This window comes from Hoplias malabaricus, unplaced genomic scaffold (genome assembly GCF_029633855.1).
Source record: "Hoplias malabaricus isolate fHopMal1 unplaced genomic scaffold, fHopMal1.hap1 scaffold_34, whole genome shotgun sequence".
NCBI classification, from domain to species: Eukaryota; Metazoa; Chordata; class Actinopteri; order Characiformes; family Erythrinidae; genus Hoplias; species Hoplias malabaricus.
Window position 1 is genome coordinate 201,084 of NW_027101015.1, and position 14,188 is coordinate 215,271.

Sequence of the window (14,188 nt, forward strand, 5' to 3'; positions counted from 1 at the left end):
CAAGAAACTATGGCTAATCCTTCTGTACATTCTCAAACATAAAAATGGTACCTTTATGCGTGTGAAAAAAACATCCAACAATAAAACACAAATCACAGGTAACTTATTCAAAGCCTGCATTATAAACATGAACATGATGTCTAATCCTTCTGTACATTCTCAAACATAAAACATAACTGCCTTTATTCATTTAAATAATGTAAAAAAGTCATACATTTCAAAAAGCAAAAACCAAAGGTTAATTGTTTAAGTTATTAGAAATACTAAAGCCAATTATTCTATTTAAGAACAAGAGGCCACAATTTCAGAATCCTCCATCTTTACACAGGAAACTGATGCCTAATATCCTTAAGCAAGCGCCCATGGGGACCATGTCTATGTTTCTCACCTAGCCAGTATGTCCACTCAGTGACTGAAAGGTGTTGTTTTAGCATTTGCTCTGTCCTGTTGCCTCGTAGCCTCCAGATTCTTGTTTTGTAGGTCAACCCTGCTCGCTCAAGATGCTGGGTATGGGCTCCAGTGTGAGGATCTACAAACCACTGAGAGTGATTAACGCTAAAATGTGTGTAGCCCAATACCGTCAAAGCACCTCTGGGTACGCTCTCCATTCATCACTGATCAGTGTAGTACCTGGATGCACATGTTTAACGACAATCGGAACAAGATGATACCGTGATCTTCTCTTCACAAGGCGCAAGACTGGATGGCGCTGTTCCCTCTTTACACCAAGCATACCAAACACCCACTTCTTTCTCCTCCAAGTGGGGGCAATCCTTCCTCGACCATACTGTTGGAATAAGATTTTATTAATGGATTAAGATCATGTAGGCCTGTTGGATTGAGGCCAGAGTGACTTCTTGTGTTCTTGTGTTTTTGTTTGTACTTTTTGGGACAAACTCTCTGTGCAGTCATAAACATTAGGCAGGACTTTTGGAAGTGAATAAAAACTAACTAATTCATCTTTATTTAGGGATGTACAAAGATACACTGCTCATGATTTTTGTTATGACTGATTAAATTTTTTTTACAACCAAACTGGACGATTGAGTGGTGGGTTTATTTCTTTGCCTTTTATTCAACAACTCAGGCATGATTTTTACTGTTTACTCTCATGTCTGAAACTGTCTAAAATAAAAAAAAAAGTGCTGCAAGTGCTATTATCCTTATCTCTGTACATTTGCTGTTGTTTCCAGAAAAATAACTTATTGAAACCTACATTTCACCTACAAGACCTGACTTACTGTTTTTCCCAGAACCTAGAATGCAGCTCCCATATTCAATCAGCACAGCTTAACAGTATTTATAGAGCAATCTCATATGTTAGATACAATAACTATGGTATTAATGTAAGATTTAATTTCACGTAGCACGTAGAACATGTCTGATATGTTAATATGTGTAAATACTAGTGTCTTGCTAGAGTTTGCATGAAATACATAAATAAATAAATCATTTTTAAACCAGCAATAAGTTAGGTTTACTAGGAGTATAACAATCTCAATGCATAGTTACAGCCCTAGTTTACCATCACTGGGGACTGTTACAACTGACTGTTATGATCACCAGGCCTGACCTATGAATTTAATGTATTCAAATATTCAAGGTATTCAAATATGTTTTAGCAAAACTACCCCAAGTCTTATAAGAAGAAAAATAAATATACCAAGTTTAAGATGAATCTCATTCACTCACCTTTCGCTTGTGGCAAAAGTTGCTTTCATCCAGAACAGCAAATTCTCTTTCACCTCCAATTATCTGCCCATGTTTTCTGGTATACCGTTTCATTGCACGGTGGCAGATATTCCTTAGAACCGAAGCCATCTTGGACAGTGTCCTAGAGCTTTTTGCAATTCCGTCTTGCATCATGTCCACCTGCCTAAGGTGCAAGCCTTGAGAGAACCTGCAAAGTCCATTCATCAGGTATTTTTAATGTTCATGTGTGATTTTTCAAAGTAAACTTTTTATGTTAGAGAAACCCAAAATTCAATGCCAAAAAACGACACTAAGAAACCTACAGAAAAACTCATCTCTAACCACTGAACAGATATATTCCATTGCCAACATAGTCACATTTTGGTGAGGTTGAATTTATGGATTGCATTACATTGCTACAATATACAAATATCTATATTCTTTGTTCATCCATTTTATCATCTCCACTTTGAGCAGTGTATATTTATTTTTAAACAAAGACTGTTCTCCTACACTATAGAAACAATAGTTTGAGTTTAATATAAACTATACAGAAACTAATCAGAAAATAGTATGTGAAAGTGTGAAAGATTAACCATCAGGTTTTGGTGTACTGTATGTCAACATCTATTACAATCAAATCACTGAATTACACATTCCATTATTTTAGACTTACCTGTAAACATATGTCATCCATGACAACAAGCTGATATGGGATTTTTCAAAAAAAGATCCCACTCTCAGAGTCCGGCTGTATTTTTTGCCTCTATGACTTTTATGCCGGCATTCCCTTTAAAGGTCTAGTAAAAAATAAAAAGATGTAATTACAAATAATTATACATTTTTATATTAATTTATTTAATCCAAAATGAGCTTTTGCATTTCAGTTCCAGAGTTTCACTATATAATGTATATGTTCCTTGTAATATCAGGGTATTTACAGAACTTTTAAATGATCCAAAATCTACTGCAAACCATACCTGTCAACATTTGGATTTAAAAACAAGGGATACTTTCTGGCACAAGGTACTTAAATTCAGTTTATATAATATATTATTGGAATGAGGATATGTACACATGACTTACATGTCTCTTATGCTGGGCAAATTCATGATGGGAATACAAAAAAAAATATATTTTGAGTGTTGCTTAAATAAACCTTATGTAGAAAAAAATCTTTAAATTAGCTGTCAATATATAACATTAAAAAAATATAGCATTCGGTGCTTTTACTGCTCTAAAGACACTAGAATTTTCATCTAAAACAGACCCAAAGCATGTGTTTTTGCTTGTTGGGTTTGCTGCATATGAAAAATGTCAGTACTTGATTTTCTTTTTACCCTGTTGGGTGCAGTTTGATGTTACAGTTACATATTGCAAATTTTAATTTAACTACTAGCTATGTATTAGGTACACCAAGGTAAAGGCATATTCATAAAATTCCTAATTAACTTATTAAAGAACGGTAGCTTACCACAACATTTTCTTAATGTCCATCTAGTACATAGAAGAAAAAAGCAATAAAGTAATATTTAAAACAAAAAGAAAACTCACCACACAAGGCCATCTGAGGTATCATTTCGTTTTTTCATCTTCATATCTTGACTACATCTTGGGCACTTGACTGCATTTGCTAGCAGCTTTCTTTTCTGCAGCCATTTGATGAGCTTAGTGTTTCTTCTACCAGGGACACGAATTAGAAGGCGTAATAATTCTCTGGTTAGGTTCATTACATTCACGTTCTATACTAAAGCAGGAGAGAAACCCCGGCGTGCGTACCACTGATATAATGGAGAGGAGTGTAAGCATTATACATATTTTAAGAAAAGTACAAATTAATGGAACGGCACCTACTCTGGAAGTTTTTACAAACTGGGATAACACCAAAGATCTCCAAGACCCACCCGAGCTTCATATTCGATTGGAAAGACAACCCGCCACTGTTTTACCAATCATGAACCCCCGCGACAAAAAAAAGTGAGCTAGAAACTGTACGCCCCGCAGCAGAAGCGCGCCAAGTTCCTGCGGAGTGCAGTGAGGAAATGGCGAGCAGGAGAATAAAACGGTCTGGCAAAGCGTCAGCAAAATATACCAGCGATGTATATGGTTAGTAAACGAGTGAAATTTGTGTCATAAGTTGTCGTAGAGTACACAACACTTTGAAAGTGTTTTCCCCTTTTCCTAACGTAGTAGCTTAGCTAGTCTGAAATTGTAAACTCTCCAGCTAGTTCTAGTTAATTCTGACATAGCTAGCTAGCTTTGGACATGATGGAATGTTCAACACACCACTGTATACTACTGCTAATGTTTGTTTACTTTTCCATTTGGTGTGTTGTAGCTTTAGAAATGTTTTAATATTTGCATACACACTTTTAATAGTTTTTCATAAACTTTTCAATTATAATTATAATATTTGCTTCTAGCCAAGGGTATTTAGCATGTAGTTACAGCTTGCAGCATCCCAACTTATTTTAACCTCATTTCTTTTTGTCTTTTTTACATACTGCAGAGGTACCTGCCCCAAAACATGTTCGGAAAGAAGTTTTAGAACCGGGTAGGTTAACTTAAATTTGCTTATTGTTAGCATAGCATTTGTCTTGGACTGCAAATCTTTATAGCTAGATTTGTGGAGTGAAATTCCCGCGGACTAGTTTGGCAGGTTTGGGTGCTGAATGAATTTTAATAATGTTGCCGGTAGAATTTTTGAATAATACAATAGTATACTGAGTAATAAATAAATTTTAAACATATTTATTTATACCGCGACCCTGAAATGGAAAAGCGGAAAAGATGATGATGATGATGATGATGAAGATAAATATTTATTTATTGGAAGCTTTTCTGAATCATTCTGTAAGTGACACTAGGCTATACACTTTCTTTTTGTTTAGGAATACAGTCAAGACTAGAGACAGTTAAAATATGCATTCATAAAATATACAAAAAAAAGACATATGCTAAGATTGAGAGCTGGTAAGTTCTTGTTATCTCACCTGCTCTCATTTAGCATTGATCATTAGTTGTTAACAGCTGATTTTGTCAGGCTAGTCTAATAATGACAGATTATAGTACCAATATAGAGTTTTGAAATAAGATCAGATAAAGAGAGCCTGTTAACAGTATCCAGTGGTTGTCAGTTTCTTCACCTAGTTGATTTGTACACAGATGTCAAAGTTAGTTAACACTGCAGCATTAGTAAGACAACTTTTCAAGATATGGTTCCAACAAGAGTAAAAATGCTGAATTGTTTGAGACTCACAGTCTGTGTAAGAATTAGCAGCCGTTCTTCTAAAACTATCAAAAATCCACAATTAGGTGAAGTGTTCAAATAATCACACCATCATTGATAATAATAAAAACAATAATAGTGTTTTTTTTGTGTGTGTTTGTTTTACATATTTGTACATTTTAAATTGTTTCAGATCTACCCACCACCTCAGGGAGGAAAGCGGTGAAGCAGACTGCAGAACATGCTGATAAACGTACTGGCATTTTCTGTATTTCAGAGCAGTGTGATTTTTTTAGTCAGTATAGACAACTGTGGCCAGTTTAATATAATATCACTTTATTAACTCCATGACATGTTTTTGTCAAGGAAAGTCAAACTTGTATGTATATTTTCTCAGTTGATCACCTAGAAGACGGTGATATGAAATTAATAGAACAAGTGAATTTGTATTGTGAGAAGATATTAACATAATCTGCATTTTGATTTGCAAGGAAGCCAGTACCTTTTTGTAGGAATTACTATATGTGTTTATTTTGTATGTTTATTCATGCTGGAAATAACAAATAGCAGATAATTTGACTAGTGACCTAATTTCACTCTTAAAATCAATTGTTTGCTTAATTAAAGGGTTCTTTGCAATATGAAAGTGTTCTTCACATTGATGGACAATGTGCTGTAAAGGGTTTGTTATAGAACTTTTTGAGAAGGGTTCTTATTACTAAAAACATGACATCGTAACAATAGCAACACACTGTTTGGTGCTACATAGAACATTTTTCAAAAAGGTTCTGTATCAAACACTCTGCAATACATTCTCCATAAATTTGAAGAGCCCTTTAATCATACAAAGGGTTCTTTGAGTGTTCATGGTTCTATATAGAACCATTTACTTTTCTATAGGACCCTTGAATGACCATCATTTTTAATAGTATACTTGACATGATTTTTTTCATTATGGTATGTTAGCAAAAAAACTAAAACTGAAATTCCTGACTTTTTCTGATTTGATTTTCAAGCTGCTCCTACTGTCCAATCTGCATTTCAAAACGCAAAACAGACACTAGAGATGCAGAAGGTGAAGATCATTAGTCTGGAAGAAAAGGTTGCATCCTTAGTAGAAGAAAGAAATTATCTTCGTGAGAGGCTTGAGGACAGTAAGTATGCAAACTATGTAAATTATTGCGTTCCAAGTCAGCACCCTCAAAATGTGCATTCTACCTGTTTATAATATTTGAATATCTAATTGTAGCATGGCCTGTGCTACTTTGGGAGGAGGAAGGACACTGGAGTTAGGGTTGTGGGTTTCAACGGTCATTTTAACTTTATTATCACACACAAAACAAAGAAACCAAACCAAAAAAAACTGCCATTTTTTAATGGCTTCTACCTAGACTTTTCTGTGTTTTCTTTAAACACAAGCGTTTTAGCTTGTCAGTATGTGCTTTTGTTGCTCTTACCTCTCTGCTTCTTTTAAAGGCACTCATGCTACCCAAGCCAAACCAGCATCAGCTGGCTCTCATTTAGGACATTGTGAGCACCTTAGCCAAGAGGGAAAGACCGTCCATTGCTTTGCCTCCCTGTTGCTACCCCCAGTCTTCTGCTTGGCCTATAGGATAAAATGTCATACATTGTACGGTGGCCTTGCCGTGAAACTGGAAGCAAGACTCGGGAAGCAGTTCTTGGGGCTTGGGTGCCACTCATGTCTCTCCTCATCTTCCCACCCTCTCTCATGGCTCTTATCCTCTTCTTGTCATCACTTGTGGCTGACATTCGTGCACAGGGTTATGTTTCATCATAGGAAATGGAGAAATTAGGCAGGCCAATTCAGTGATGCCACTTTTGAAGGTTTAGCTTGAGTTTATTACATAAGTAAACATGTTTGTTCAAGTTGTCACAAACACATTGCCAAGTATGTGTAGTTAAGACTTGTTTGAGAATGCAAAGATAATGAATACATCAGGCTCTAACCCAGCTTTATTGGTAACTAGTCTAACTACATTAGCTTACATTAGCTAGGTCCAGAAACAGTGAAAATATATTTCTCTGACAAAATAACATTTTGGCACATTGTTCATTATGGAGAAAATTCTTTGTGTAAAAGACGAAGATGAGTCCATGTCCAGAATTATACAGGTTAGCTGTTTCAGTCTTTACCTGAAGTGGGAGTCTCCGCCACACATCCAATATGAGAAATACCATTTCATGTATTATTTTTGAATGGTTAAACATATTTTCATGTTTTTGCCATTTTTCTTTGCTTGCATTGAACTGGAAATTTGTTCATTAATCTTTCCAGATATTCAAATATCAAAATTAGTCAGAATGCACTGCCTTAATCATGAAAGCTTATCAGTTATTAAATTGATAAATCATTGGATGAGCAAAAAATAAAACATTACAATAATTCATAAAAAATGATGCAGAGGGAGAATCTTGCTGTTACCGGGTGTTACAGTTGTTTTAATGGCATGTTTGCATTAAGAATTAAAATTGAAATGACCATTCCACTGCAAATTTCTGAGATTGTGTTTCTAAAGTTGCATTTAGTTTGTATTAGTTTCATGAACTAAAGAATGATGCATCATAAGGACCATTAATAATAGTATTAAGTGTAGATGGCTGGTTGGACAAAAACCCAATATAATTTAAATGCTTTCTGTCGTAGCTCTGAAATTGAAGCTAGGTGATTTGCATCAGCTCCAGTCATCTGCAGCACCTCAGCCATCAACTCTTTGGTTGTCTGCACCTCAGCATACCCCAACTTCTACAGACTCATCAGAGTCTTCTGATTCAGAGGATTCAGAGGCCTCACTCAAAAAGAAGAAGCAAAAGAAAAAGAAATCAAAGAAACTGAAGACTGATTATTTCAGCCGAGGTATGTTAACATTGCCAATAACTGAGCTATAACCAGAGGTGGGTAGTTTACAAAAGTTCTGGATAAAAAGATTTGTTGTAATCACTTGGATTTTGTGATTAGTCCAGCAGGTACATTTCAGTAATAAAATCAACGAGGTAATAAAATACACTGTATTGCCAAAAGTATTCACTAACTTATCCAAATAATTGAATTCAGGTATTCCAATCACTCTCTGTGAATCATGCTTCGCCGTCTGGCGATCCAATGGACGAGTCTGAGTTTGGCAGTTGCCAGGAGAACGGGATTTGTCTGACTGCATTGTGCCAAATGTAAAGTTTGGTGGAGGGGGATTATGGTGTGTGGCTGTTTTTCAGGAGTTTGTCTCTGCCCCTTAGTTCCAGTGAAAGGAACACTTAATGTTTCAGCACGCCAAGATATTTTGGACAATTTTTTGCTCCCAAATTTGTGGGAACAGTTTGTGGATGGCCCTTTACTGTTCCAGCATTACACTGCATACCAGTGCAGTAACAAGCTAATGCATTTTGCAATAAAGTGTATCATAACTTCCACATGATTTCAACTACACACCTCTGGCTATACAACTTAAAATGCAAATGAGACACAGAACATACAATACATTTCTGGGATAGCATGCATACCTAGCATGGACTCTTTGTTTCAGTTTAAAAATGGGTAGAAGTCAATGTCATGTATTTTACAATTGTTTAAATCATAACTGTACATTGTGTGTGTGTGTTGGGTATGTTTACATATGTTTCAGTGAGAACACCTGAAGATTCCATCAAGCGGTACAACAAAGTTTTGGAGCTGGTGAAGCAAGGTTTGACGAAGACGGAGGCATACTGCAGGACACATGTGGACAGAAACACAATCGTTAACCAGGTCTCTATAGCAGAGTTGGCAGTGGTTAATCCTGAAATGTTCCGTGCCTTGAGAGTTAATTTCAAAAAGGGTAGCAACTTGCAAAAGTTTGCTAAGCTTTGTGAAGACCAGTGTTTACTTGAGCCAAATCAAACCAGGATAAGTGCACTGAAAGAGAGAGGGGATCTCCTTGACATTAAAGGAAACTAAGTGCATTTGGAAGATTGTCTCTGAAAATAAATGTTTTATTTGATGGGTCTGATTTAAGTAAAAAAATGTTGTTGTTTTTTTGTTTATTTTGTTTAAAGACAAATTCCCTTCATAATTCTTAAGAACCTACTGAAGGAGTTATCTTTTATTTTATTTGAAATGCAGGTTTTGTCATAGCCATAATCATTCACTGGTTTGAAGTAAAGGTACCATGTTCATGTTTATAATGCAGGCTTTGAATAAGTTACCTGTGATTTGTGTTTTATTGTTGGATGTTTTTTTCACACGCATAAAGGTACCATTTTTATGTTTGAGAATGTACAGAAGGATTAGCCATAGTTTCTTGTTTAAAGATGAGTCTTTCTACCAAATAATTTGTGCAAGTTTACAGGTATTTTCTGTATAGTACAAGAATAACTTCTGTGTTCTGAATGACAGATGACGTAAAAATGTAAATAAAAAGTAAAAAATGTTACATTGTCTCTCAGTTCATTACCTCATGTTTTGTATTCTAAGAAACATATTTGGAAATAGTATTTTAGCAAATGCTTTACGTTGATAAACACAATGTTAACAGTTATTAATGCATACTGTAAATGAATGATATATCAATATATTAACTGATGACTTATAAATATGTATTATGTCATGACTTTACTTGGTGGGGCACATAATCATATGTAAATGCAGTAACTAATGACCTGTAGTGGTATTAAGTAATGAGTATTAAGGCATTAAGTCATGCGTAATTACATCTTGAATGTGGGCATTATCATTGGAAGTTGAAAGTTGATTTTTTTATTTTATATGAACAGTAGCACTTCTAAAGTCAAGAACCACATGAAAAAGGCCTGAAACTGAACTCTTGTCATTGACATGGAACACAACACCAGAATGAACTATACATCAGAATGGTACCAACAAGGTAGGTGTGTAAAATGGTTACCAGATTATAAATAAGGCACAACTTATTACACATACTATATGAACCATGAGGGCCAAATTTTGAGATATTTTTTTTAAACAGAAACAAAAACCTGTGACTAATTTTCCTTATGGTTATTTTTTCTGCCATGTTACTCTATAAGTGGGTTAGGCTAATTATTTAATTAATTAATATGGCCAATAACAAACCTAAAGTCAAGTGACTTTATATAAGTAATTACAAAACTCGTAATAAACTCATAATAATCACTTAATCATTGCTTATGTCCCTGGCTATAAATTTGCCTACATCAATGCACAAAGATATGTAACACACAGTATCCAAATAGATCCAATATGTAAAGGGTGTTAATTAATAAGGCAAGTCATAGTGTTAATTAAGAGATTGAATTAACGAGATGTTGATACTTAATGTTTACACTTGCTAATGGCGATTTATGTATGAGTAATGTGGTCATTAATGTATATTCTTTGTTAGTTCCTGATATATTAAGCATTAATGTATGTATTAATATACTATGAGGAGATCATTCATGACGTATTAATATATGCTTATTTGTGCACCCGTATTTTAAAGTGTTACCGGTTTTTTTTGCGAGCTTTGCGATCTCTCTGTGTGTTTTGTGCGTGCTGCGCGATCTCTCCGAGTGTTTTGTGCGTGCTGCGCGATCTCTCTGAGTGTTTTGTGCGGGCTGCGCGATCTCTCTGAGTTTTTTTTTTGCGAGCTTTGCGATCTCCCTGTGTGTTTTGTGCATGCTGTGCGATCTCTCTGAGGGTTTTTTTTGCGAGCTTTGCGATCTCTCTCTGTGTTTTGTGCGTGCTGCGCGATCTCTCTGAGTTTTTTGTGTGTCCTGCGGGATCTTTCTAAGCTTTTTTTTGCGAGAATTGCAATCTCTCTGTGTGTTTTGTGCATGCTGTGCGATCTCTCTGAGGGTTTTTTTTGCGAGCTTTGCGATCTCTGTGTGTTTTGTGCGTGCTGCGCGATCTCTCTGAGTGTTTTGTGCGGGCTTTGCGATCTCTCTGAGGGTTTTTTGCGAGCTTTGCGATTTCTCTGTGTGTTTTGTGCGTGCTGCGCGATTTTCTGAGGTTTTTTTTTTCGAGCTTTGCGATCTCTCTGAGTGTTTTGTGCGTGCTGCGCGATCACTGTGTGTTTTGTGCGTGCTGTGTGATCTCTCTGTGTGTTTTGTGCGTGCTGCGATCTCTCTGTGTGTTTTGTGCGTGCTGCGCGATCTCTCCGAGTGTTTTGTGCATGCTGCGCGATCTCTCCGAGTGTTTTGTGCGTGCTGCGCGATCTCTCTGTGTGTTTTGTGCGTGCTGCGCGATCTCTCTGAACGTTTTTTTGCGAGAATTGCGATCTCTCTGTCTGTTTTGTGCGTGCTGCGTGATCTCTCTGTGTGTTTTGTGCGTGCTGCGATCTCTCTATGTGTTTTGTGCGTGCTGCGCGATCTTTCTGAGGTTTTTTTTTTAGAGCTTTGCCATCTCTCTGAGTGTGTTGTGCGTGCTGCGCGATATCTCTGAGGTTTTTTTTGCAAGCTTTGCGATCTCTCTGAGCGTTTTTTTTCGAGCTTTGCTATCTCTCTGACTGTTTTGTGCGTGCTCCGCGATCTCTGCGAGTGTTTTGTGCGTGCTGCACGATCTCTCTGAGTGTTTTGTGCGGGCTTTGCGATCTCTCTGAGGGTTTTTTGCGAGCTTTGCGATTTCTCTGTGTGTTTTGTGCGTGCTGCGCGATCTTTCTGAGGTTTTTTTTTTCGAGCTTTGCGATCTCTCTGAGTGTTTTGTGCGTGCTGCGCGATCATTGTGTGTTTTGTGCGTGCTGTGCGATCTCTCTGTGTGTTTTGTGCGTGCTGCGATCTCTCTGTGTGTTTTGTGCGTGCTGCGCGATCTCTCCGAGTGTTTTGTGCATGCTGCGCAATCTCTCCGAGTGTTTTGTGCGTGCTGCGCGATCTCTCTGTGTGTTTTGTGCGTGCTGCGCGATCTCTGAGTGTTTTGTGGGGGCTTTGCGATCTCTCTGCGTTTTTTTTTCGAGCTTTGCGATCTCTCTGAGTGTTTTGTGCGAGCTGCGCGATCTCTCTGAGGTTTTTTTTGCGAGAATTGCGATCTCTCTGTGTGTTTTGTGCGTGCTCCGCGATCTCTCTGAGTGTTTTGTGCATGCTCCGCGATCTCTCTGAGGTTTTCTTTGTGAGCTTCTTGATCTCTCTGAGTGTTGTGTGTGTGCTCCGCGATCTCTCTGAGGTTTTTTTGCGAGCTGCGCGATCTCTGAGGTTTTTTTTGCTAGCTTTGCGATCTCTCTGTGTGTTTTGTGCGTGCTCCGCGATCTCTCTGAGTGTTTTGTGCGTGCTCCGCGATCTCTCTGAGGTTTTCTTTGTGAGCTTCTTGATCTCTCTGAGTGTTGTGTGTGTGCTCCGCGATCTCTCTGAGGTTTTTTTGCGAGCTGCGCGATCTCTGAGGTTTTTTTTGCTAGCTTTGCGATCTCTCTGTGTGTTTTGTGAGTGCTGCGCGATCTCTCTGAGTGTTTTGTGCGTGCTCCGCGATCTATCTGAGGTTTTTTTTGTGAGCTTCTCGATCTCTCTGAGTGTTTTGTGCGTGCTGCGCGATCTCTCTGAGTATTTTGTGCGTGCTGCGCGATATCTCTGAGGGTTTTTTTTGCGAGCTTTGCGATCTCTCTGTGTTTTGTGCGTGCTGCGCGATCTCTCTGAGTTTTTTGTGCGTGCTGCGCGATCTCTGAGGTTTTATTTGTGAGCTTTTCGATCTCTCTGAGTGTTTTGTGCGCGCTGCGCGCTCTCTCTGAGTGTTTTTTGCGAGCTTTGCAATCTCTCTGTGTGTTTTGTGCGTGCTGCGCGATCTCTCCGAGTGTTTTGTGTGTTTCGTGCAAACAGCTCGTTCTCGCTGTTTTGTGCAAACTGCGTGCTCTCTCTGAGTTTTTTTTTTCGAGCTTTGCCATCTCTCTGAGTGTGTTGTGTGTGCTGCGCGATATCTCTGAGGTTTTTTTTTGCAAGCTTTGCGATCTCTCTGAGTGTTTTGTGCGTGCTGCGCGATCACTGTGTGTTTTGTGCGTGCTGCGGGATCTCTCTGAGGTTTTTTTTCAAGCTTTACGATCTCTCTGAACTTTTTTTTGCGAGAATTGCGATCTCCCTGTGTGTTTTGAGCATGCTGCGCAATCTCTCTGAGGTTTTTTTTGCGAGCTTTGCAATCTCTTTGTCTGTTTTGTGCGTGCTGCGCGATCTCTCTGTGTGTTTTGTGCGTGCTGCGCGATCTCTCCGAGTGTTTTGTGCGTGCTCCGCGATCTCTCTGAGTGTTTTGTGCGTGCTCCGCGATCTCTCTGAGTGTTTTGTGCGTGCTGTGCGATATCTCTGAGGGTTTTTTTTGCGAGCTTTGCGATCTCTCTGTGTGTTTTGTGCGTGCTGCACGATCTCTCTGAGTGTTTTGTGCGTGCTCCGCGATCTCTCTGTGTGTTTTGTGCGTGCTGCGTGATCTCTCTGAGGGTTTTTTTTGTGAGCTTTGCGATCTCTCTGTGTTTTGTGCGTGCTGTGCGATATCTCTGAGGGTTTTTTTTGCGAGCTTTGCGATCTCTCTGTGTGTTTTGTGCGTTCTGCACGATCTCTCTGAGTGTTTTGTGCGTGCTGCGCGATATCTCTGAGGTTTTTTTTTGCAAGCTTTGCGATCTCTCTGAGCGTTTTGTGCGGGCTTTGCGATCTCTCTGAGGGTTTTTTGCGAGCTTTGCAATCTCTCCGTGTGGTTTGTGCGTGCTGCGCGATCTCTCCGAGTGTTTTCTGTGTTTCGTGCAAACAGCTCGTTCTCGCTGAGTGTTTTGTGCAAACTGCGCGCTCTCTCTGAGGTTTTTTTGCGAGCTTCTTGATCTCTCTGAGTGTTGTGTGTGTGCTCCGCGATCTCTCTCAGTGTTTTGTGCGTGCTCCGCGATCTCTCTGAGGTTTTCTTTGTGAGCTTCTTGATCTCTCTGAGTGTTGTGTGTGTGCTCCGCGATCTCTCTGAGGTTTTTTTGCGAGCTGCGCCATCTCTGAGGTTTTTTTTGCTAGCTTTGCGATCTCTCTGTGTGTTTTGTGCGTGCTCCGCGATCTCTCTCAGTGTTTTGTGCGTGCTCCGCGATCTCTCTGAGGTTTTCTTTGTGAGCTTCTTGATCTCTCTGAGTGTTGTGTGTGTGCTCCGCGATCTCTCTGAGGTTTTTTTGCGAGCTGCGCCATCTCTGAGGTTTTTTTTGCTAGCTTTGCGATCTCTCTGTGTGTTTTGTGAGTGCTGCGCGATCTCTCTGAGGTTTTTTTTGTGAGCTTCTCGATCTCTCTGAGTGTTTTGTGCGTGCTCCGCGATCTCTCTGAGTGTTTTGTGCGTGCTGCGCGATATCTCTGAGGATTTTTTGT

At 38.7% G+C, this 14,188-nt stretch overlaps 1 protein-coding gene and 1 long non-coding RNA gene across 2 annotated transcripts; one reads left to right on the forward strand and one right to left on the reverse strand.

Annotated features, from left to right (window-relative positions):
- Positions 1 to 1,767: 1,767 nt before the first annotated feature.
- Positions 1,768 to 3,299, reverse strand: LOC136683953 (uncharacterized). The gene is made up of 3 exons (XR_010799384.1): positions 3,247 to 3,299; positions 2,369 to 2,482; positions 1,768 to 1,900 (listed from the first exon to the last, which is right to left on the reverse strand). It is a non-coding gene; the product is annotated as an uncharacterized lncRNA (long non-coding RNA).
- A 2,161-nt stretch (positions 3,300 to 5,460) lies between these two features.
- Positions 5,461 to 9,308, forward strand: LOC136683952 (uncharacterized). The gene is made up of 3 exons (XM_066659083.1): positions 5,461 to 6,075; positions 7,587 to 7,796; positions 8,560 to 9,308. The coding sequence occupies exons 1-3, from the start codon at positions 5,988 to 5,990 to the stop codon at positions 8,868 to 8,870; spliced, it is 609 nt and encodes a 202-aa protein (XP_066515180.1). The 5' UTR covers positions 5,461 to 5,987; the 3' UTR covers positions 8,871 to 9,308.
- Positions 9,309 to 14,188: the final 4,880 nt, after the last annotated feature.